Source organism: Panthera tigris, chromosome D1, assembly GCF_018350195.1.
Source record: "Panthera tigris isolate Pti1 chromosome D1, P.tigris_Pti1_mat1.1, whole genome shotgun sequence".
Taxonomy (NCBI): Eukaryota; Metazoa; Chordata; class Mammalia; order Carnivora; family Felidae; genus Panthera; species Panthera tigris.
The window spans coordinates 13,102,178-13,125,389 of record NC_056669.1 but is presented as its reverse complement, the minus strand read 5'-3'; the positions used below and the strand labels follow the sequence as shown (position 1 = coordinate 13,125,389).

The 23,212-nt window shown below is 45.2% G+C and overlaps 1 protein-coding gene across 5 annotated transcripts in view; it reads left to right on the top strand.

Annotated features, from left to right (window-relative positions):
* The window catches only part of CADM1 (cell adhesion molecule 1), a 329,180-nt gene extending 306,517 nt beyond the window's left edge, over positions 1-22,663 (top strand). For 3 of the 5 annotated variants that reach the window (XM_042959431.1, XM_042959430.1, XM_042959428.1), the window contains 2 exons: positions 17,579-17,710; positions 19,776-22,663. In XM_042959431.1, the coding sequence (XP_042815365.1) occupies positions 17,579-17,710; positions 19,776-19,894 (251 nt within the window). In that variant the 3' untranslated portion in view covers positions 19,895-22,663. Of the gene's footprint in view, positions 1-6,015; positions 6,070-17,578; positions 17,711-19,775 lie in introns of all 5 variants that reach the window. The other 2 variants (XM_042959429.1, XM_007080441.3) reach the window with 1 other exon arrangement.
* Positions 22,664-23,212: the final 549 nt, after the last annotated feature.

Below are 23,212 nucleotides of genomic sequence, written 5' to 3'. Positions count from 1 at the left end.
CAGAATGAACTTAGGTATGAAGAGCAGTAAATCCCTCCCGTCTCCCTGCCCACCTCACCTGGCCCTCTCCTGTCGTTGGCACAAAGGGAAAAATTAAAGGGCCAGTTACACTGACAATCGGGAGAAGTCAGTTAGGTATAAAGCTCCCACTTTCTAAGGTAATGCCCCATAGTGCTTGCTACGGCTCAGGCACTGTGCTCCATTAAGCTTGGTTATTTGTAGGTTTCGTCATTAATTGAGCACTTCCTGACTGTTATCGATTAGTCTCAGAGCTTTAAGGCTATTTTAATGTCGTTCAAGAGATTTTGTTCTATTCTTTTTAAGATGCTTTAAGTTCTGAGCTTCCTATAATTGACTCCAGGGTCAAATGTAACCATGAGATTCTGGAATTGTGTGAGATCTTTGAAGAAATATTGATCATTTATCTCCTAAGACTCCAGAGTTCTATTTGCTAGGTCCCTTCAATAAAACCTGTGTACTTATGTGAATCTAATGGATGTAGGTCTTGGAGTCGGGTGAGGTATTCCAAGTAGGAAATCTGTTCCCTGACCTGAAAAATGAGAAGTTAGCTTAGGGGCCAGTCTTGGTCTAGGGCACGGTTTTTGATGAGGTCTTTCTGTCTAGAAAGAAAGTGATGGTGATTTCTTTTTGTGGTATAACAAAGAGACACTTGGAATAAGACTTTATAGCATTCCTGTGGCAGGAAACAGAGAAGCAACCACTGCCTTATTAGTTCAAGGACAGTGTTCAAGCCAGCAATACACCAGTAGGATGTTGTTCACTGGCTGGCAGTACATGGGAAACAACCTAGAGCCAAGAAATCTTGGGGAGAAAAAAAAACAATGGCCACACACACGCACACACACACACACAGTTCCTTAACGGCAGAAGGAGAGAAGTGATAGCCCAGGTTGGTCCCTGTTTGATACATTTATAAACACATTCTCCTGACTTGTCTAAAGTCCTGACAGCATCCTCACCAAGAGGTCCTACCACCATCTCGAACAGCATACCCTCCAGTCTACCGCAAGAAGCTGTAATGAAAGCAACAGTAATATCTAGAATTTTACTTGGCGGAGGGAAGACCCATCTTCAGGTTAGTCGTCAACGGGGGTAGAATACGATGGAAACTACAAAGCAAGGGGACCAGGTTTCCAGAGAGATAAAGATCTGGAACTGACTGTAATTGAGTGCCTTGTGGCTAAAACCCAACTTCTTCAGTACAGCAACCATTTGATTTCGATTCACTTGAGAGTAACCTTGAGATGTTCACGATAGAGATCCGGGCCTAGAAAAATGTCATGGTCTGAGAACTTGGCAACTTAAATGACAAGACGTATTAGGTCAGCCAGTCGTGGCCACTTGATTTGTCTTAAAAATCTCCATACTGGAGCTCTTTCTATATTTCTCTTTTCTTTTATAAAATGGGGGAAAAAATCATTTCCAAAAATCTTTCCCTTTGAAGACTCATGAAAATACTTTATTCAAGCTTGTGTTGCTAGAGTATGTATGAAGTATACCAGTTGTTTATGTATGTTGACCATTTGTTCTTACCAATATCTGATTGGAATAAGCATGTATTGGAAGGTTAGAAGTGCATGGGCATGATTCAAAATCAAATGGATTTTCTCCAAAAAGAAACCAAACAACAATCAGTCACAATGTGTTTTTTAAGGATCTAATTGATGGTAAAGATAAAAGCGAGTATAAGAATGGGATTTTTAGACTAGGGTGACCAAAGGGATTTTCTTTGAATAAGGATCTTGAGCATTTGTGTTTTTGGAGCTCATCCTTAAGGCCTGGACAGGAAGAATCCTGTGTTATGTGTGCATGTTAAGCAATGCAAAAAAACAAAAAAACAAACAAACAAACAAAAAAAAAAACACACTCTGCCAAATCCTGGTACCACATGGTCTGAAATTGATGGCAGAAATGCATGAGTGACTCAAAGCACGGATGGTGTCGTCGTTCTTATGATTATTGATGTGTGGGTGCGTGTGATGGTTTTTGTTTGTTCAAATGTGGGCGCTTCTCTGTAAGTGTCTTGTGCCTTGTTCTTTTTCAGCCCTGCGTGTACCCTCTCCCTTCCCCCACCCACCTCCCCTGTGTGAGGTTCTGGGTGACAGCATGTCCATGGTCTGGAATAGTGCTTGTGCTTTTGCTGCACTGCAGTGAGCTGGCTTCCTCTGGGTTTGAGGTCCTCTCTCTCTCTCTCTCTCTCGCTCTCTCTCCTCTTTGTCTCTCTCCCTTTCTCTCTCCCCTCTCTCTCCTCCCTGTTTTATTATTTTCTAGTCTGCCTGTCCTTTCGCTTTCCACCTCTTGACATATCAGAGGCTGGTGATCTCATGAATTGATATATCCCAGATAAGTTTTTCAGCAGTCTTTAATTCAGTACGTAATTATGGTAAGACTCAAACCAGGAACCCCTCTGAAGTCATTTTTCACTTTCAGTTTTGGTTTCAAAATCTTTGGCCTGTGCTAGATACACATGCTCCTACCCTAGTCCGCTGCCCTCAGGAAAGCACCCCCTGAATCACCCTTTCCCTGACTTATTTCTTTAGTAGTGCAAGCCTTGAGAGAATCCTAAAAGCACTTGAAACTCTCATATTGCTTTCTATTCAATTGTGGGGAAATTCCGAAGCCCGTTTTAAAGAAAAATAGCCAGCAGTGCGCATTATTACAACCTCTATGTCCACCATTTCTGTGTATGCACCTCTCTGCACATCTCTCTGTACGAGTACGCAACAGTGGCATTCAAAGGCTGTCATTCAGTCAAGGGACTCTGCAGACATTGTACGTTCTACTCAAGAACAAAGCTAAAGAGGTTTACGAATGGCTGCAGGACCTGAAGATTGTGTTTCAGCCTTGATATGCAGTTTGGAAACAATGTGCTACTGTTTAACGGCGTGAACCAAATTTCTGCCAATGGGAAGAAGGGACAAACTCTCCACAAAAGCTGACAAAGCAGGAAGAACAGGATGACTGAGCTTTTAGATTAAAACTACCGGGGGCGTCTGAACTCTTATGGCTGGTGATGGAAGTAACAGTTTCCATAATATGGCCAAGTGATCAGATGTCTGCCGCTTAGGTAAGAAAGAGACCATCGCCTACTTTTTCATACTGGGAATGGTACTGGAGCCAGTGGGCTACGGTTTTGTTTCCTTCAGGTTTTCTTTGATCATTCTTTTATGACATTATCTGAAAAAAAAAAAAAATGAAACCCTAATGAACTGAACCCACAAGCATTTAAATTTTGCTTGACTCTGACCTTGACTTTATTTAAATATCTCCAGGATCTCTTGCTGTTTCTAATGTTTGAGGTTTTCCTTCACCTGGTTAAAGATTGCCACATTATACCACTTTTAGAAGCCAGTGATGTCTGCTAAAAAGGAGGAGTAAGGAACACGTGCAGAGGGACGCTAAGGAGGCTCGGGTATGTGCAGCACCTTATAGACCATGAAGAGGGAAAACACGTCTCCACAGAAGAGACCCCGACAGTGCAGACATGAAATTAGCATGTATGAATTACTCGGAATTAATTGCTCAAAAAAAAAAATTCCATATAGATCAAAAGTTAAACCTTTCATTTGTTTAACAAAGTTTAAAGAAATGTATTGGATACATTTTAATTAGAAATGACAAGGTAAGGGCTTTAACAAATGATACGGGAGTTTAAAGAGAAAAACCCAAGAAGTGATTCCCCACATGTTGTTAATTTGTGAAGTTTCCTTTTGAAGAATATTGTCTGTTTCACGAAACGCATCGTCGTTTCTTTAAGAAGAGGTGTGTAATTTTTAACATGAAAGAGGACTGACTGCCTAAGTCAAAGCAATTTTAGGAGGTAAATTTTGCTCGTCCTCACGTATATACTCAGTGCTTCAGTAAACTCTTCCAGTTCTATTTATTCAAAAATTATCCAACTATGGCAGAGCACTATAGATTCATAAAATACAACAGTATTGCAAAAACAAATTTAACGCCACTAACCTAAATGGCTTCCCACTTTCGGATGTAATCTGAGCAGTGGATTCCAGATGATTTGGTATATTTTAAAATTTATGCCATTAAAAATGACAGTTTCATCTTTAATGAGGTGTATATCAACTGTCTGTTGCTTTTTAATGGGAAACTTTGCATATCAATGATATTTCATAAACATATTTGTCTTTATTTTTTAAAATTAGCTTTCTAATGCCCTCCCCAAGGAAGCAAGCATTCAGCAATAAAGCTGCCTACTTGAAACATCCTTGTTTAATATGGTTCAGTGGGTGCCAAGCACGTATATAGAAAGCTTTGATATTCGTTGGGCCACGTAGAAGTGAGGGATTAGCCTTCTGAGAACTGCAAATTCATAATTAACTACAGAGAAGTACTTTATGTTGCCCATTTATAACAATTATTCAAATAATTGTATTCATCAGTCTTTATACAATGGATAAAGCCAATTAGCAACAGGAACACTTTCAGCCAATCAGATTTCAGAACAAATGGATAGCCTCCCTGCTCACTTGCCTCTATAATTGATTGCATTACTCACTGCTTTGCCTTTTGTTGCCCGAATCCATAGTTTGGGAACCATCCGTGGGCTCGAACCCTCCCATTTCTAATTGGCACCTGCCCTTGAATATTGGCACCCAAGGTTCATAATGGAAATTCTTCTTCAAGACCTGATATGATGGCTTCCTTTCATGGCACCAGCCTAGCCATCAATATTCATTTGACTGCTTTATAAAACAACCTACAAAATCCAAACTTTTACTGACCATTTCTACTTGATTGTTTCTGTTACTTCGGTTTTTTGTTTTCTGTTTTTTGTTCCTTGTTTCGTTTTGTTTTGTTTTTAAATAGCACGATCAGTTTGACGTTGCCGGTTTCCAGAGCGTTTGTTTCATGCTCTGGCTGGTAGTTCACTGAGCATTACTCCCACGTCATTCATTCAGCAAATGCTTGCTGAGAGTATACTCTGTGCTTGGCTCTAAGAGAAGGGAAAGGTGAAAAATAAAGACCCGCTGCTCTCCCCAAAGTCCTTGCAGCTTTATAGGTCCACACAGAGTCTTGCAAAACGACAAATTAGACGAGTACTAGCAAAGTAGAGGATCCGCAGCGACCGGACAGGACTTTGAACAGAACGTTAAGGAACGAGCAGAGGCCTCCTTGATTGTCTAACATTTGGTGGCGGTGAACATTTTATTAAAGGAGCATAAGTAAAGCATGAGAAAATGGAATCTGTCCCCCAGCTGAGCCTCCTGTTGTTTATCTACCTCCTTCTTCCCCTCCTTTAATTCAGATCAGAGCTGGCTGAGAGCTGTCACAGCCGGCCACCGCTGGTGGTGGCTTCGTAGAGGCCTTGCAAGCCCCCCGCCCGATTATCTCCTGACCTGACTGCTTTCTCAGCTTTGAGGGTTTTATTTTTCGGGAGAACCACTGATTTTTTTTTTTTTAATTCTCCTTTTTAAGAAGTCATTTTGCGAAATCAGATTTTCTGATGAAGACACAACCTGCAATCTGTAGTCAGCAGATGCTGTACCATTTTGAAATAAGCGATCCAAGATTGTCATAAATTGATAACGAAATGTATTTGTCAGTATTGGCAAAGGATTTCAATTTATGGTAAAATGTGAAATCAAACTTACATACATCAGTATGTAACATCTAAATATATTTGTATTTTAAGAGCTGTGTCAGAGCATCGACAGCTAACAATCAGCCTTTATTTTTTCATTCTGCACGCTGTTATGAACGAGTGATTTTAAACATTCATCTTCATGTTTCATGTGCTTTGAAAGTGGAGACTGAGGAATCTTTCTGCCTTGATTGTGTATCAATAACAAAATGAAACGATTGGAGAAATGTACTTCTGGATTAATGCATTCAAGCTATCCAAAAAAAAAGAGAGAGAGAGAGAGAGCAAGAGATTTGGCTCATGTTTTTTAAGAAATTCATCCTCAGTTCTTAAGTGTTTTGTTTATGTCCCTTGAGGAATGGAAAGAAAAACGATTTGTTTTTACTTGTAAGGCCTTACTCAGTTGCCCAATTCCGCAGAAGAGCTGGACAGTGAGGACCTCTCAGGTAAGGGCTAGTCACTAGGTAAGGCGCTGCGGTGTCCAACCTGTGGGCGCTCTGTCCCAGCCTGCAAAATGCCCATTTGGTTCCCTGAGCACTTAATTAGCAATTGTGGATTTTGAGACAGAAGGAAAACAAATTTTTATTAACGCTTTCTTCCTCCCCACGTCCCGTTCTTCCCTGTGCTAGGGGCATCTATTTCGGATTGGGACTGACGGCGTTAATGTAAGGAAGGTCAGGTCATCTTGGGGATCGCACTGAAGCCACTCTGTGTTCAGTGGCTTAAAATAATTTTTCATGTTCTAGATGTAGAATGGTTCCAGAGAAATTTTTTTGCATCACAAAGCAGTTTCAGGATGTTGGATTATGAGAGAAGATCTTTATTTAAAAAAGAAAAAGCTCATGTTGACCATCTGCTTCTGTAGAATGGACTAGAAAACCATGTCATAGCTATCTTAGAAGCATGGGGTGGGGGGGCGGGAGGAAGGGGGGCAATTGTTTTGTCACACACCATGATGTAAACTAATTATCCACCTCAGACCTTTTTCACAGCACACTGAGCTCTTGCAAAAGTAGGTTTCATGCTTGATTCAGGGATTTAGGTGTTACTAATCCAGAATAAGAAGCATATCCTAAAAAGGAGGGGGGGTGGTGGCAAGGAGATTCAAAATGGTCAGAGCTAAACAATTATATGAGATGCCATGATGCTCTGGGATTTCAGTGCCGACCAGCTAGAGCTTCTTAAACATTTTGATCAGTCAATTCTTAATAAGTCAATAAGGAAGGCCAGTTCCTTATTACTGTGATAGAGGAACCAAGACGTAGGACTGTGTGTGGACCCTTACTCCAGCCTTTGGGAGGGTTCCATATTTCTCCTTCCTGAAGAGATTTCACTTGAGCGCCCTTGAATAGTTGGTTGTTAAGGTGGCAGCAGTCCTTGACGACAGGTTTCCCCCAGTGAGAAAATAAGATAGAGTCACTAATCTCTCTCAAAATGCAGATTTATTGCCTCCTATGTGCTTCTGTCAAACTTTAAAAAGGGGAGGATGCCTTTATTTTTCTATGTACCATGTCCCAGTGTGAGCTTCGCTGTCGGGTTTTTCCACAGAATGGAAGCTCCGGGAGGCCGTTTTGGTTTTGTTCACTGCTGTATGCCTGTCGTGTAGTAGGCACTCGATTGATACTCGTTGGATGAATAAGTTCCCAGTCCCAATGAATTCAGATAAATAAGTAGAAGATTAGAAAGATAGCCAGCCCATCAAGGGAGTGTTTCATGTTTGCCTCTTATTGGCGGTGTATTTAGAGAAGTTGCAAAAACATTAGCCCGATTTTGAGAGCTAAGTCCTTCTCCTTACATAGAATGTAATGCTGGTTGTAAGCAATGCGCTCTCAGTTCATGTCCTGACCCTAAATAAAACAGCTCTTTGACACAGTGGCCCTGGCGATTGGAACTTCTCAAGGACCCTAAAAGAGGACGGAGTTCTCATTGGCCTGATCCCTCTTGGCCTGTTATCAGATGAAGGTCACTGAGATATGCAGAAGTAATTTTTCTTTTCTTTAGGAAAATGGGACTAACTCCGCCATCTACCCCTTCCTCAAGCATCATCAATTGCGGAAATACTCTGGGTCTCTCTCAGCTCTGCACCGAGTCAGATGTGGCCTTGCTGCAGCTCTATCAATCACCCAGAGTCAGGAGCAATAAACCAACAACTGTTTGTGCTCCTAATAATTTGGTTAAATTAATACTTACGTGCCCCCTCCCCCGCCCCCTCCAGGAACACTGCAGTCCTGTGTTGCCCAGGACCCATAAGTCATGTAGAACACTGATGATCTATCAGGCCGGGCTTGGGCTGCCTTTGCATCTGGTTTGATGAACTAATCAAAAACTGATTAGCACCTTTGTTCAAAGGGGATGCTGATTAATCAATTACTATTGATTGTGAGCTTGGCTTCCCTCGGCAGCAAAGAGACATCTGAAGGGAAAAAAAAAAAACAACCAATAAAAACTGAGCAGCTGTCATTGTGTTTAAATTTATTAAAACAAAATACATTATTTTTTATGAAGCTGTCTTGAAATGGGTCACTGAAGGGGAGCATATTGATTGAGAAAGGATGAACTTCTCAAATTTCTGTAGCCTAGAGACTGAATTCAATTATAATACAAGACAAACAGGTTAACACCCGTCTTAACCAGTCCATCAATAAATGAGAGTAGGTGTTGCGCATTTAATGCTAAACTGTGGTAATGAATAATATTACCACCCATCCCCTGTTCCATCTGGGGAGAAATTCCATCCTTGCCTTATTATGGATAAATGCTCTATCCTGCATTTCCTGAGAAATAATGATGGTCTGTCTTCTGCCCACCTCCCCCATCCACCACCGCTACCTCAACCAAGGACAATTTCGTGAGCAACATACCGTTTTCCATCCTCACCCAGCACAGCAAGTTGCCCACCTGGTCCTCCTCTTTAACCTGCAGTAAAAAATTATGCCTGTGTGTAGCTCAGTGATTTAGTTATTGGCAGGCCTGGGGAGCTTATCCAGTCCCACCTTGAACCCTTTCATTTACCTTTTTGGGTGTTAACTTTATTGACGATGGATCCACACGAGTTTTCCATTGTTTTATCAATTACATCTGCTGTTTCCCGGTGACAGCTGGTGGTTATTGCCACCCATGTGGAATAGAATAGCTTTAAGCATATTTATCCTTCTATTTTATTTTAAAACTTTTAAAAAATGTCTGCACGGCCTCCCTCCTTTCAGCACTGGAAGGGTCTTTGGGGACTGTTTAGTGGAGTGCATTGGTAAATAGACGGTGTTCCAGGGAATGACCCTCTGGCACTGTTAGAGCAATCCATCAGTCTTCTGCTTTTGAAGCAGAGGCCCCGACAAGAAATTCCAGAGCTGCCATGCTTCCCCAAAACATGTTTTCAACTCTTGCCCTGCAAATGAGAAAGTGATCTAGAAAAATCCCACATCTCCCTCACGATCGGTAGAAAAGTGTGGGTGCAAGGAAGTCTCTAAATGGCCCTGATAATCCGTGCCAGGCATTATGGAAGACCCTAGGTGTCCCCTAAAAGGATTCTGAAGGAAACATGGGCTCGAAATACAGTCTAAATTTAGCTAATGGAAGCACCTAAAGGCCTTGAGTCCAGATGATCAGTTCTGAGATAGGATATAGGACCATCTGGTCATTGTGAGTGTCCTCAAAGTTGGCTGAACTTGCTTGAAATGTGTGTGAAAAACTCAACAGACATAACATTGGGAGGGGGGGGTGTCTTTCCTTCCTTGCCTCCACCTAAGCTATGGCCCAGATTTGGCAAACAGGCGATTTCATCTCTGTGGTAGACTAGCAATAATGATGATGGTAAAGAAAAACTAGCTGGGCTGTATAGACAAATTCAAGGTATGGCCCCATAAATCTAAGGTGTAGTAGTTAGCCTGTATTTATCCAGTCCTTTCCAGCTCAGAAAACTTCCACATATCTCACCTGCTCTTTGTTCAGCACAACTGTTCGAGCTTCTCCGTCTGCTAGGCTCTGGGCAGGGCACCAGGCATGCAGTGGTAAACAAGACCAACCAGGAGCTGGAGCTGCTGGGGATCTCACAGCACAGACCCCTGCTCTTACAGCGACATTCTAGGGGGGCAGCCAGGCTCACAGCACAAGATGATGGCAGACAGTGACGAATGCTGTGGAAGAAATAAACATGGGTACACTGGGAGTGAGTGACTGAGGCTAGGAGGAGGTGGAGGCTAGCTTAGAACATAAGCTCACCATGGAAGGCCATGGGGACAGAGAGAGTGAGCCAGCCATGAGAGGATTTTCAGGAGAATCCTAGGAGAATCGTCAAAGAAGGGTTGTTAGTCTCAGTTTGCAAACGAGGAAGCGAGAGCTCCGAAAGTTAAGTGATTTACTCAAGGGGCAGGGTCAGAATTTGAACAAATGGGTCTTCTGACCTCTGCAGGAAATGGAGACTTTAGTTTTAGAGCAGCTCTCCTTCCCCTGTGAAATCCACCCTTCCCTTATTATGATGTCTTCATGACAGTCTTTTTCCTCTTGGACCCCTTTCAGTTTAATGCAGGGGTCCAGAGAACGAGGAGGGAAAAGTCGGGCTCTCTGTGGCCCATCAGGGGTAGAACCACATGCTGAGTGACCTGGAAAGATCTCTTCCAGCATCCAGTCAGGCTCTTTCTCCTTCAAAGAAGTCCTTAAACTCAGATGATTTCGGTGCCGATGTCGCATCGAGTGTCCAAAATTATGGGATCTATTTCCCACCGAGATGGTTCTCTAGGCCATAGGGAAGTTTTGGGTCACAAAGGTTAAAACATATAGAGCTCCTTATTTTTAAAATTGTGTTTAATACAAGGCAGGAGGCTAAAACAATCGTATTGGGTCCGTGGCAGCTTGTCCATGGCTTTCCCACAATGTAGGTTTGAAGGTCATCAGATTGCTGATCTTCCCATAATCCAACATGCTACTGTTTCCCTCATGGGGAGGAAGGAGGCCATCAAATAGGAACATTTTCTCCAAACTAGCCAGTCACCAGGTTACAACACAAAATGTGAATTCCAGTTCTACAGGTTGGACACTGCTTTGGGGTGACTTCACCATATTCATTAATCCATCCTCCACACACCCCCAAATGCCTGAGGTCCACAGAAGCATCTTTCTCCAGAGAGAGATTCTAGTGGGAAATGTATGTTTTGAAGTAGTTTATGACTGTCCCCTTTATCAGATGTATACTCTTTTAAGGAAAACTCTGGTTTCATCTTCTGTGCCTTCCTGTTGCTTAAAATGGAAAAGGCACTCATACTTCTAAGTGCTTATTATGAGGTGAGCGGGGCGGACTCATGAGTGTGCCTCTTGGTCTCTGGGGACACTGGATGTTTGGGGAGGATCCCCTCCTGTTCATTAAGGCATTTCTAGTGTTGGATAAATTAACTAAATCAAGTTACTTGAGATGGGAGAAAAATCAACCTAAAAAATACTTGTTCTCATATTTAGCTGACAGCAAATATTTAAAATCCTCATACTCCGATGGTACACCTGAATCATGACCTGGCCCAGGTGGCCTTCAGCCTTAACCACACAGGACAGCTAGGCCATCAGTCACACTGTGTGCCATTCTGCAAAAATGGAAGAGGGCTTGGTCAACTCAGCAAGTGTTTATGGGGCATCTTACCATCTGAGAGCAGTGCTGAGTGTGCGGACAGCCCTTCCCCCAAAGCCTTGATAAGTATTTGCCTTGAGTCAGTAATATTAAAAGAACTGGGATAACGCTCTCTTTGGGCTTCAATATAGCAGATTTAAATCTGACAGACACTTGCTGAGTACCTATGATATGCCAGGCCCTGGCCCAGAGAGGCACTTTCATATTCAGCAATACACTGGCCTCTCAGAACAGCCCCGTGAAGTGTCTGGTTGTGCTCGATGGCTCATAGGGCCTGATCGACCCGCCTGAAATCACGGAGACAAGTAACAGAGCCCCACTTGTACCCCAGACCCAACAGCAGGCCCAGCGCACTCCAGTGGGCTGTGCAGGAGATGAGATCCTCACTCTTCTGCGTCTCCTGTGTGGGCCTGTTCCTGGAGGATCGTCTAGGCAAGACAACCTAGGAGAGCCTGAGTCCTGATCACTGGGTAGTGACGATGTACAGCCAAAGCCTGGGAGCAGTACTTCTAATTTCAATGAACGCATCCTGAGCTCTGGGTGACAGGGGAGGACGCAGGCCACAGTTTTCCTTTAAGTAGCTTCACACCGTGTCTTTGAAATGTTAGTGCAGCTGCAGTTCCATTGCTAGAATTAAATGCAGGTGAAGGGTAGTGCCGGCTGCCTGGGATGCGCTATGGGATCTTCACTGTTTTCTTGCCTTACGCTGATTCCTCCCCTTCTGCTTTCTAAGAAGACAGAAAAGAAAGGTTATGTTGCATAGAGGCTAGTGTGCTCCAATATATATTAACATCTTAATGGGAAAGCTGTGCATGTACTGTATACATTTACTACTCTCTGACAAGAGGGAATTAAATGTCAGAAGGATTTGTAGCATCTATAATTGAATTGGTGCTGAGGAAAGCAAATCTTAAGGAAGAATAACATATTAGGATTAGCAAATAATGTGGCATTTTGTCAGCGCGTGCCATTCAGTTTGTTCCCCTTCAGTAATAAAGTTGTGCTCTTTCAAATGCACACTTATTTTTGTTGCCACGAAGGGAGCTACCATAGGTGATGGGAATGAGCAGCTCCATTTTTTCAGAAGGCACCAGGGTTGGGTTTGCTTTGCTTTGGTTTTGTCTGTGACCTCAGATTTTGGTTTTGCCTCAGATTTGGAAAAGCCACCATCAGGCTTTTTTAAAATGTCTTCCTGGCAGGAAGGAGCACATGACATCACGGTCACGAAGAGGCCTCTGAGGTAGACTAATCCCTAGGGTCCCAGGAAGCTGGAGGCGACGTTTCCATTATAAACACGATTGCAAGTGTTTTTACTTAAACTGACTTGTCCGGGAAGACCTCAGCCCAGGAAAAAAAAGTCTCAAACTAAACCACGTAACAGAACTGTTGTAAGAAGTCAAGAATCCTAACTTTTCCCCCCAGTCATTCATTAGATGGGGAAACGGGAGAAGGTCCAACATAGGAATTGTCCAATAGAAGCAGGAAGACCAGTATCATCAGAACCTCCTCCGTGTTTTAAACGTTAATTTTTAAGGTGAGCCCTAAGGTAGCCTGTGAGGTATGGGGAAGAATAAAAATGTGCGTTGAAGAGGCATATTCCACACTCCCCAAGGTTTTAAATGTGCCAGCCAGCCTGAGCCGGGGATGTTAGGAAATGTGAAGGGATCGCCAACACCGGGTAGCGGTCCCCTGCCGTAGTATTAACTGTGTGTTACGTGTTAACTGGATCAGACTTCGGCTCGTCAGAGGGAGGAGACTGGGTGTCCTTTTTGGCAAGGAGACCAGCCCCGGGCTGCAAGGTGAGCAGTGGTGCTGCAGCGAGCATTCTGCTCAGTGACGTCCTCTGCCAGAGTCCCTGTCTGCCAGGAGCTTGTCTAGGACATACTGGCCATTCCCTGGCTGTCCATGAATCCCCGCCCCTGGCAGCGGAGCCTTCTAGGCTTATCACGGATCCACGGCGAAGGCATTCTCTTGGCAGCTTCTGTGAGGCGTCCCATGCCAGGTGGCGAAGTAGCCATAGAAACCGAGATGTGTCGCAGGGCCCTGTTTTAGCACAGGCAGCGTGACTCCCGAGGGCTGCATTAAGGACAGCTCTGGCAAATAATTTAAGGAAGGAAAGCAAGTGGAGAAAAAGGAGTCCCCTGCAGCGCGGGGGGTGGGGGGACTGAAATTCCTCGCTGGCAATCACTTTTCTCGGCAGACCACCGCCTTTAGAGCACTGCCTTTATGTTGCCCATGAGGAATGGAGCGGGCCAGGCCACCTGGCCCAAGGTAAAGAAATCCGAGCTCTTGGGGCATCACTCTTGGGAGTTTCTTTGAAATGTTTTTGTCCTCACGGTTTCTAAGATGCTAATGCGAGCCCAGGGTGGCCTACGCTGTGACCCAAGCAGTAGTGGCCGACTTAACATTCCGCAGGCAGCTTGTAAACTCTCACCTGGAGCCAAGTCGTCCCAGCTTTTTGCCAAAAGAAAAGCCAGCTCACGAATACTAAACAGCTCATGACGGATCTGTCCTTAAAGAGACTCTCGTGTCACACTTAGAGCCATAGACGGGCCTGCAGGAGGGGACAGTACAGGCCGGAAGGAGAGGGCCCGCAAAACCTCTTCTCTTCCCTGCGTTGACAGGGCATACCTAAAATCCAGAGCTATGGGACGACTAGGCCAAAGTTACTTGGCCTCACACGTGAAAGGATTGGGGCGACATTCTTCCCCCGAACACACTCGGTTCAGGGCTGGAATAACCTTGACACCAGGAGCAACATGGCTCCTCCTCCAGGATGATGGGGACAAAGCTTAGTCCCGGAAATACGAGCGCTCCTAGTAACACCTGTTGCTTCGTTTCTTAACAAGGAAACGTTACCTTCTAAACCCAAGACCTGTCCATTCGCCCGAGTACCGGGCGTGTTTATAAGTGCTTTCCACACTCACGTTTCCTTTTCAGTGTAGGAGCTGGAGGCGTCCGTGGAGTCTTGTTCTTTGATTCCCTTCTCTGCCCGATTCAGAAAAGGAACCGAAAATCTGGAGATGCACCCCCCCCACCCCAGGAAAGCTCATAGAACCAGAGTGAAAAGATCTGCACCCCAAGAGGAGCAGGATCTTTGGATGATGGTGACAGATACTCTCCCAAGTGTTCCACTGAGAAGTCATTTCTCAGGCATAGGCAGAGCTGTTCCTTCAGGAGCAGGACAGGAAAGGCTGGGCCGCTGACGGACTTTGTTAGAGCTGTGATCCTTGTGGTGGTTGATGCTCCCTGCCCACGCCAGTCGTTCCTCCCCACCACCCCTCCCCCCCCCACTCCCTCCGTTTGCCCACTGCCTCTTTGTGTAACAACTCGTGCCCTTGCTCCCGGCCTTGAGCGAGGCACGGGCACACAGGTGCAGGCAGTCCTGCGCTGGTAGAAGGTAACCAGCCTTCACCCTGCTCCCCCACCACCTCGAGCCAATCGACAGCACTATGAAAACCCTCCCGCCCACCCCACGCAGGGCAACGGAAGGTGGGAGTGCACGGAGGCAGGAAAGGGCTCCGCTCTTCACGGAGGACGCCAAGCCGTGGCAGGTGCCGGTGAACCCGGGGTGGGGCGGGGTGGACAGAGGCCGTGAGGGGCTCACACACCTCAGTGTTCCCTGTAAATTAAACATCAGTTACCTTCTGTGTCCGTCTGCAGTAATTGAAGGCAGGAAAAATGTCTTGGTGATTAACTGGTGGTAGTAAACTTCCTTATCAAGTGAGTATCAGGAGATAGCTGGAGAGATTACCCTTATAAATAAGTATCTGTAAAATATGTATGTCCTTGAGGGTGGGCAAGATCGCTAGAACCCAGGTACTGAATGTGGGCAAAGTGCAGGGGGAAAAAAAAAGCAGCCCTCAGCACATTTAGCTCTAAGTTCCTGGGCAGCAAAGGCCAAATGAATAGTTTTGGCGAAAGAAGTTAATCCCGCAGATACCTCCCCGTGAGGTTTTCTGTTTTTCTTTATCGCAGAGATTCTCTCTCTGTCTCTCTGGCTTCTAGAATGTTCCCGTGCCAGGGACGGAGGAGACAGCCTGTTAACAGTGGACGTGAGAGTGCCTTCCCCTAAATGGGACGGCTTCTCAGCCTCTCTTCACCTCTTACCCCTAACTTTCCCCTCTCCTCAATGGCTAGTATCACTTTGTTTTCCCCATCCAATTCTGAGACCTGTGGAATGAGTTGAAAGACTCTATTTTTCAATAGGTCTGAAGCTCATGGCAATGGGAGGTTAGTTCATTTTCACTCCCACAAGATCCCCTATTTTGACAGCTCCCTAAGGAAAACACAGCTCCCAACTCTGGTCTTCCCATCAGCGACTCCGAATCTGTGCAGGTGGGCGAGAGAGTCTCCAGGGTGTGAAGCACTATATCCCCCAGCAGGTACCCTGTGTTGGAGGGGCCCCCCGGGGAGGGGAGTGCTCCCCTTCGACAAGCTCTGTTGTCTCTAAAGGAAAAGAAAAAGTTTCCGTGGCCAAGTTCTGCCTCGTTGAAATGATTTTCAAGACACAGAGGCTGTTGCATCCACAGTAGGTAACACTTGGGGCCGAGGAGGGCGATTCCTCTCCACCACGTTTCAAGTCGAGCTTATTAGACAGGTTGCTGGAGGGGCTCGCACATCACGGAGCGGGCTAATTGGCTGCAGTGCACTCTGCCTCCAACCCATCTCCCTTCTCCAATTAAACTCCCATCATCCCGTCGTCCTGGGCGACCGGCCGCTGCCGCCTCTGATTCGGCATTTCTGTTTGGGCTGGGGTTTTTGGGTTTTTGGGGTTTTTTGGTAGTCCTTCGAAAGGTAACTTAATGAAACGCTTTAAATGCTTCATTTTTTTCTTAATTTAAACTCTTTTAATTAAAGCATTTCTCGTGGAACCCTCAGTCACGAGTTCTTTCCCCCACATCCTTCAGTACTTAATCTCACAGCAGAATTGGAAATATCGATAGAAAGTGTAAATCATGCCCTCCTGCTGAAAGCGTTGTATCAGGTTTCGGCTCAAAAGAGCACCATTACCTTTAGCTGTCACGGATCTGTACACTTGATCGATAAACTTCAAATATTATTAGAGGTGGAGGCTTCAGAGATTTGCTCTGTTCTTTGGAGAGAGACAGAGATAAATCTTTCTTAAAAATTGACTTGAATTTGCACTCTCCGTCTTCCTGGTGAAATGCATTTCTCTCGGGCGTCCAGCAACTGCAAGGGGGACAGATTTATAGGCCATGTGCTTCTTGTACTGAAAGATTTAAATGGTAAATCCTTCACATATGACTTCACAAATCATGTAAAGTTAAAAGATTTTTACCGTTTCTGTTGCTGCTGTGCTTAAATTGTAAGGTACAGCCAGTAAATCATTTTAATGGAGGTGTCGTACTCGACTCAATAAAAAAAAAGACAATGGTTTAGCTTCCACTCCAAAATGTTAATGTATTAATCAACAGGAGAATAATTGTTTTTTACTACATTTATAAATCTCGGGTGCCATTAGGGTTTCAGCAAGGGGTGATGTAGCCACATTCCTAAATTAAAATTGTTTACACTGCCATACATCCATTCCGCATCGCCATAGCTCATTCTGGGTTCATTTTGGAGTTGTTCCCCGGCCAAACATGTCGTTGCTCAGTCGCAAGAAGACATCCTGAGGGAGTGATGCTTATAAAGGAAAATTAATTGCACCGTGAAGTGTTAAATAAATAAAATAAAACCCGTCTGTGGCAATGGACAATTATTCCCGGCTGTCTTGTTTTGAGATAGGTTTTTAGGTTTTAGATTGAGGCTTACTCCCTCATACATCCTAAATGTAGCAAGCATGTCACTTGTCTTTAGTCTTCTAAGCCTTGTTTTATCTCCAGGCAGCTGTGGCTTGAGAGCTGGGTTGCCTGTGCCTGTGCCCAGCAGGGAATAAGTCGCTGGGCACCTGCAGAAAGCTGCCTTAGCCTCCCCTCCGCAGCTCCTGTTGCCGCCCGAAGGTGCCATTCCGAGAACCCTTAAGTAGTTAGGTCACCTCCTTACTAGGACCCGCAGCCGGACACAGAGAGGGCGAGCGCTGAGACCAGGCCAGGACTGGACGCAGACTGTTTCTTCTGTGCCTGGCCCCTAAGCGTGGTTCCACACGCACTAGCACTTCTCTGCTGCCTACAGTGAACTCGCCCTGTGGGGAGCACAGATCGGTTCGGCACTGGACAGGTCAGTCTGTTCCCTTGGTGTGACTTGATCCATCTGGACGGTCTCTCTGCCTCCGCCAGTGTAAGGGAAGGTGACCTCTGACCTGGAGGCAGTGCGGCCAGGGCTGCTGGTGTCTTGCGATGAGCGCTACATCCCTGTTCCTTTTCTGATCCCGACAGATTCTCGAGCGGGTGAAGAAGGCGCCATCAGAGCGGTGGATCATGCCGTGATCGGCGGGGTCGTGGCCGTGGTGGTGTTCGCCATGCTGTGCTTGCTCATCATTCTGGGGCGCTACTTTGCCAGACATAAAGGTAAGCAAGGTGCTTTGGCAGGCAGGAGGCCTCCCGTCACCACAGCCCCTGCGTCTGGGGACTCGGCAAGGTTTTCCTTGCTAGGCAGTTTGGGTCACGTGGCCGCATAGGCTGTTCGGGTCCTGAAACTGGGAGAGAGGAAAAAAGAAAAAAAAAAAAAAAAAAAAAGAACAGAAAAGAAAAACAGAAATCTTAGCAGCTGCTGATTAGGACTCTGAGAGTTGATGAGTGGCACGTCTTGATTTCGATTTTCTCTAAAAGCTTTCTAGATTTGTTATTCTGCAGTCCGTAATTGGGGATAGAGCAAAAATTGTAAAAATAGGGGCCGGTGGGCCAGGTGTGGTGTGAACCCCCAAACGACAAGCGCGCCAAGAACGTGCCCGTAACTGTCTGCTTTCTGGGCAGCAGCTGGACAGGGCTCTGGTCCCCCTGGCCCCAAACTTGGGGTAAGCTGGTCACAGCGGCTAGAATCCTGCCTTGGTTGGATGTGCCTTAAAAGCCACATAAATATGTATTTTTTAAATCATCGGTGCAATTGATTTAAATTGCCATTAATCATCAGACGTATCAACTGTGCAGCCTGGATGGGCAATCATCTTTTCCAACGCTCCTCCTCTGTGCCCCATGCTGCTCTAGCCCTCTCCCCCGCGCCTGGTAATTTATTCTGCCCTTTCTCTGTCGGCCCTTGTCTTCCTCCGGTGTTTTTCTCGAGTGCTGTGCTGTGAGCGTGTGGGGCCGCCCTAGAGCATCAACTCCAGGCACTTGCATAGTGAGCACAGGACTGGGGTTTGGGGAGGATTCCTTGAGCACAGCAGTGGATGTCCAAGGTACTGGAAACCACCTTCAGAACCCACAATGCCTGTCTGCAGCATAAACCGTTTGGGGCCCCCCCGGCGCTGTGCGTACTTCTGCCCGTGCCCCGGAGGCGGCCTGCTGGGCTGAGAACGCCCAGCCTCTTGGTGTTGAGTGGGGTAGAGCCAGGAGGGTAAGGCCAGAGAGCGGGGCCAAGTCTCCTCAGCAGCTGTGGAGAACGAGGGGCCAAAGGGTGTCCTGTGCGGAGGGAGGAGGGATGCAGGCAGGGAACATCTGGCCACCTGCCTGCTCACGCTTGTCACTCAGGAAAACCTGAAAACACAACAAACGTTATCAGCCTTTTTTTTCCCCCCTTTAAGAATCTTGGAGGATATATGACGGGAGGAGGGGCTGTGTGGTTTAGGTGGGCAGCGTAAACTCTCCCCAGACGTCATACCGAGGTGCAGGCCTTGTCTTTCTCCATCAACTTTCCCGTAAAGGGTTGGGACTTGCCGATGAGAGCGTCTCCAGCTTTGGAACGTTCTGTGTGTTGTCATTGCAACGTGGCCTTGCCAATTAGCGAATCCATGAATCCGGGTCCAGGCTACACTCGCACCACGAGCGAGAATCACGCGTCCCCTGAGACAGACCCCGAGCCTTGCTCACGCCTGTTGTCGTATCAAGTGATTTGGCGATCTGGACCCCTCACTCCGAAGGGGGGCGGGCAGGAGACGGTCAGACGTGCCTGTACACGCCCCGGCGCGGCCTCCCTGACGGACAGGCAGCGGTGACTCGCGCAGCCAGGAGACGGGGGCTCAAACAAACGATTTGAGACGACAGTAGAACATCGTCAGGGCCCTAATTCATTAATTGGCTAATTGCTCTTCCTTGCTTTGGTCCTTAACCATGTGCGCGCACATTGCCGGTCATTGGTCCTGGCCTTCACTGTTTATGCTAGTCAGCGGCTCTCCAGCTCTCTGCATTTCTAGCTCCCACTCACGTCTTCTTCTGCTGACATTCTCTGGTCATAATCACTGCTCTAATGTCTCATTTGCTGAATTATATCGCAGCGGTTCAGTTGGAGTGGTGCCTTTGGAACCCCCGGATCCCCATTTGTCTCATCCACCTCGCTCTCTTCTTCCAATTGTTTTTTCCCCTCTGCTGCCTGCACACCACTTCGGCTGATGATGGCCATAAAGCAAGTTGCCATCTCTGTACCACTTTACACAGAGGCCATCAGACAGTCACGGTGCTTTACCCCTTCATCTTTCAGGTACATACTTCACTCATGAAGCCAAAGGAGCCGATGACGCAGCAGACGCAGACACAGCTATAATCAATGCAGAAGGAGGACAGAACAACTCCGAAGAAAAGAAAGAGTACTTCATCTAGATCAGCCTTTTTGTTTCAATGAGGTGTCCAACTGGCCCTATTTAGATGATAAAGAGACAGTGATATTGGAACTTGCGAGAAATTCGTGTGTTTTTTTATGAATGGGTGGAAAGGTGCGAGACTGGGAAGGCTTGGGATTTGCTGTGTAAAAAAAAAAAAATGTTCTTTGAAAGTACACTCTGCTGTTTGACACCTCTTTTTTTTTTTTTTTTTGGTTGGTTGGTTGGTTTTTTAAATTTTTCATTTCTTCCTACCAAGTCAAACTTGGATGCTTGGATTTAGTTTGGGTAGATTGCAGAAAATTCTGTGCCTTGTTTTTTTGTTTGTTCGTTGCGTTCCTCTTTTTAAATTTTTTTCCCTGCTGTTTCTTTCTTTTTGTTTTTTTCCTTTGTGCACATTTATTTTGCCCAAAACTTTTGGGATTTTTTTTTTTTTTCCCCAAAATCTCCCATTTTGGAATTTGCCTGCTGGGATTCCTTAGAATCTTTTTCCCCCGTATTTTGTTGTTGTTTTTCCTTTCCTTTTTTGTCTATTTTTTGAAGTAACTGCTTTCTGTTCAAGATTCAGTTTCATGAAAGGAGAACCAGCACAGTTTAGATTTCATAGTTCAGAATTTAGTGTGTCCATAATGCATTCTTACTCTGTTGTCGTAAAGATTTGGGTGAACAAACAACGAGGACTCTTTGCTGCTACCCATGTTTCAAATACGTAGAGCAGTGAAGACTAGAAACGTAGACTGTGATTCAGAAAATGTTCTGTTTGCTGTGGAACTACATTACTGTACAGGGTTACCTGCAAAGTGAGGCGTGTCACAATGAGATCGAATCTGTCTTTAATTCTGTGTCTGTAGACGGCTCAGCATAGAGACCCCGCACTGTCCGGAAAGGTTTGGGGCGGAAGGGGCTCCTCCTTTTTCAACGCCCTAAACAGACCTGGCAGGTGAGGTCTGTTCCTTTTATATAAGTGGACAAATTTGAGTTGCCACAGGAGGGGAAGTCGGGAGGGGGGGGGAACGATAGTCCTGCTCTGGTTATTTCTGTTTCAAACGATTCCATCCACCTTTCCCAATCGGCCATACTTCTCACTAATTTGTAGGAAAAAAGCAAGTCCGCGTGGTGTGTGAATGACTGGATGGGACAGGGTTTGGTTTTTCGGGGGTTTTTTTGGTTTTTTTTTTGGTTTTGGTTTTTGTTTTGTTTTTCCTTTGTGTTTAGTTAGGAAGACAGTAGGATGTGGCCTGCATGTACTGTATATTACAGATATTTGTCATGCTGGGATTTCCAACTCGAATCCGTGTGAAACTTTCATTCCTTCAGATTTGGCTTGACAAAGGCAGGAGGTACAGAAGAAGGGCCGGTATTATTCTCACACTGGTCTGCTGTCGATCTAGTTCTCGAAAGGTCAGAGCAGAGGTGGAAAAACAGCATGTAGGGATTTTCAGTTACTTAATCAAAACTCAAATGTGAGTGTTTTTATCTTTTTACCTTTCATACACTAGCCTTGGCCTCTTTCCTCAGCCTTAAGAACCATCTGCCAAAAAATTACTGATCTTCGCATGATGGCAGCCATAGTGCATAGCTACTAAAATAAGTTACCTTGAACATATCTTAGATGGGGAGCCTTGGGAAAAGGTGGAGGAGTCAAGTTACCATTTACATTTTTTTTAAAGAAATGTGGGGATTTTCACTGAAACGTCTAGGAAATCTAGAAGTAGTCCCAAAGGACGAAAACTAAACTCTTACCATATGTGTTGGTAAGGCTCCAGACTCCAGAATACAGTCCCTATGGAAAGATGGCATCAAAAAAAGAGATCTATATATATATAAATATATATTATATAACATTTTCAGTGAGTAATTTTGGATTTTGCAAGGTGCATTTTTACTATTGTTACATTATGTGGAAAAACTTAACGCTGATTTATTTAAGGGGGAAAAAAAAGTATCAACTCTTTGTTATTTGCAAGTGTGTTGATTTTTCTTGTCTTTGTTTTAACCTTTGATAGAACCATTGCAATATGGGGGCCTTTTGGGAACGGACCGGTATGTAAAAGAAAATCCATATTGAGCAGCATTTTGTTTCCCTCCCCACCCCACCCCCATCCCTAGGCACTTAACCAAGACAAAAAGCCACAACGAACATCCCTTTTTCGATGAATTTTATAACGTGCAGCTCTATCCCGAGCCCTTTAGTGCCCATTCTGACCATAGTATAACCACATCAAAGGGTGAGAACCATTTAGCATGTCGTTAAAAGGTTTTTTTCAGTTGTTCTTTTTGGGGGGGGGAGAAAAAGAAAACAACTACCATTGCTCACCAAATTGGCATCTCATTTTTGGGAACTTCCATCTTTGTTTTGAAAAGTGTATGGTAGTGCAGTGTTCCTGATGTAACTTTCTGGCTTTTACGATGTTGACATGTCTCAGGTTCATGTGTTCTGATTGGTGTTTTTCCGTCTCAGGTAGATTGCAAAGTGTAGGCCCCACGCATTGGAAAAAAAATAAAAAATAATAATAATAATAAAGCAAAAACAGGAAATTATGGATTTTAGTTGTATATTGGTTTATGTATTTTTTCTTAAGTATACAGTGCACTGTTTGAAATGTATTGTTGAGTATTACTTTGTACAGGTTGATCACTTTTTTTAGAGTGAAGAAAGAACAAACTTGTTTTCTGTGTTTTTTAAAGGAATATAAAATAATGAAGGATGTATCATTGATGCCAAATAAGCTTGTTCTTTAGTCACCCCGACGTATTATTTTTCCCTTTAGGCCAGTTCTGTTTTCGAGGTGTACATGAACAATGTTATGGTGTAAGAAATTTCATATCCATATGTTCCCATTCGCATTTTGTATTGGTTCATGTATACCATTTTTACAAAAAAAAAGAAAAAAAAAAGAAGTACTATAAAATATCTGTCTTCTTAATAAAAAAAAATTAATGTTACCAAGTGATCCCTTCATCTCATTCTGGACTTCTTACCGACGCCCGGGGCGGGCGCGGGCCGGCTTCCTCCCCAGGGTCGGGCGCAGCGACGCGAAAGAACGAACGCGGGCAGTAGGTGCTGGGAAATGCAGCCGCCCCGGCTCGGAACTGCTCGCTCTCTCGCTCTCTCTCGCTCTCTCTCCTCCGCTCACCCTCCCTGCCCTTGTTCTCTTCTCCCCGCGCAGCGGACAGGTGGGCCGGGTGCTCCAGGTGCTACGGCAGCGCTGACTCAGCGATCTGTGCAGGTGTGCGGGATGCAGCGGCGGCCGGCCAGCCGGACGGTCCCTCCCCCCCTTCACCCACCACCCCCACCCACGTCCCTGTGTTGGCTGCT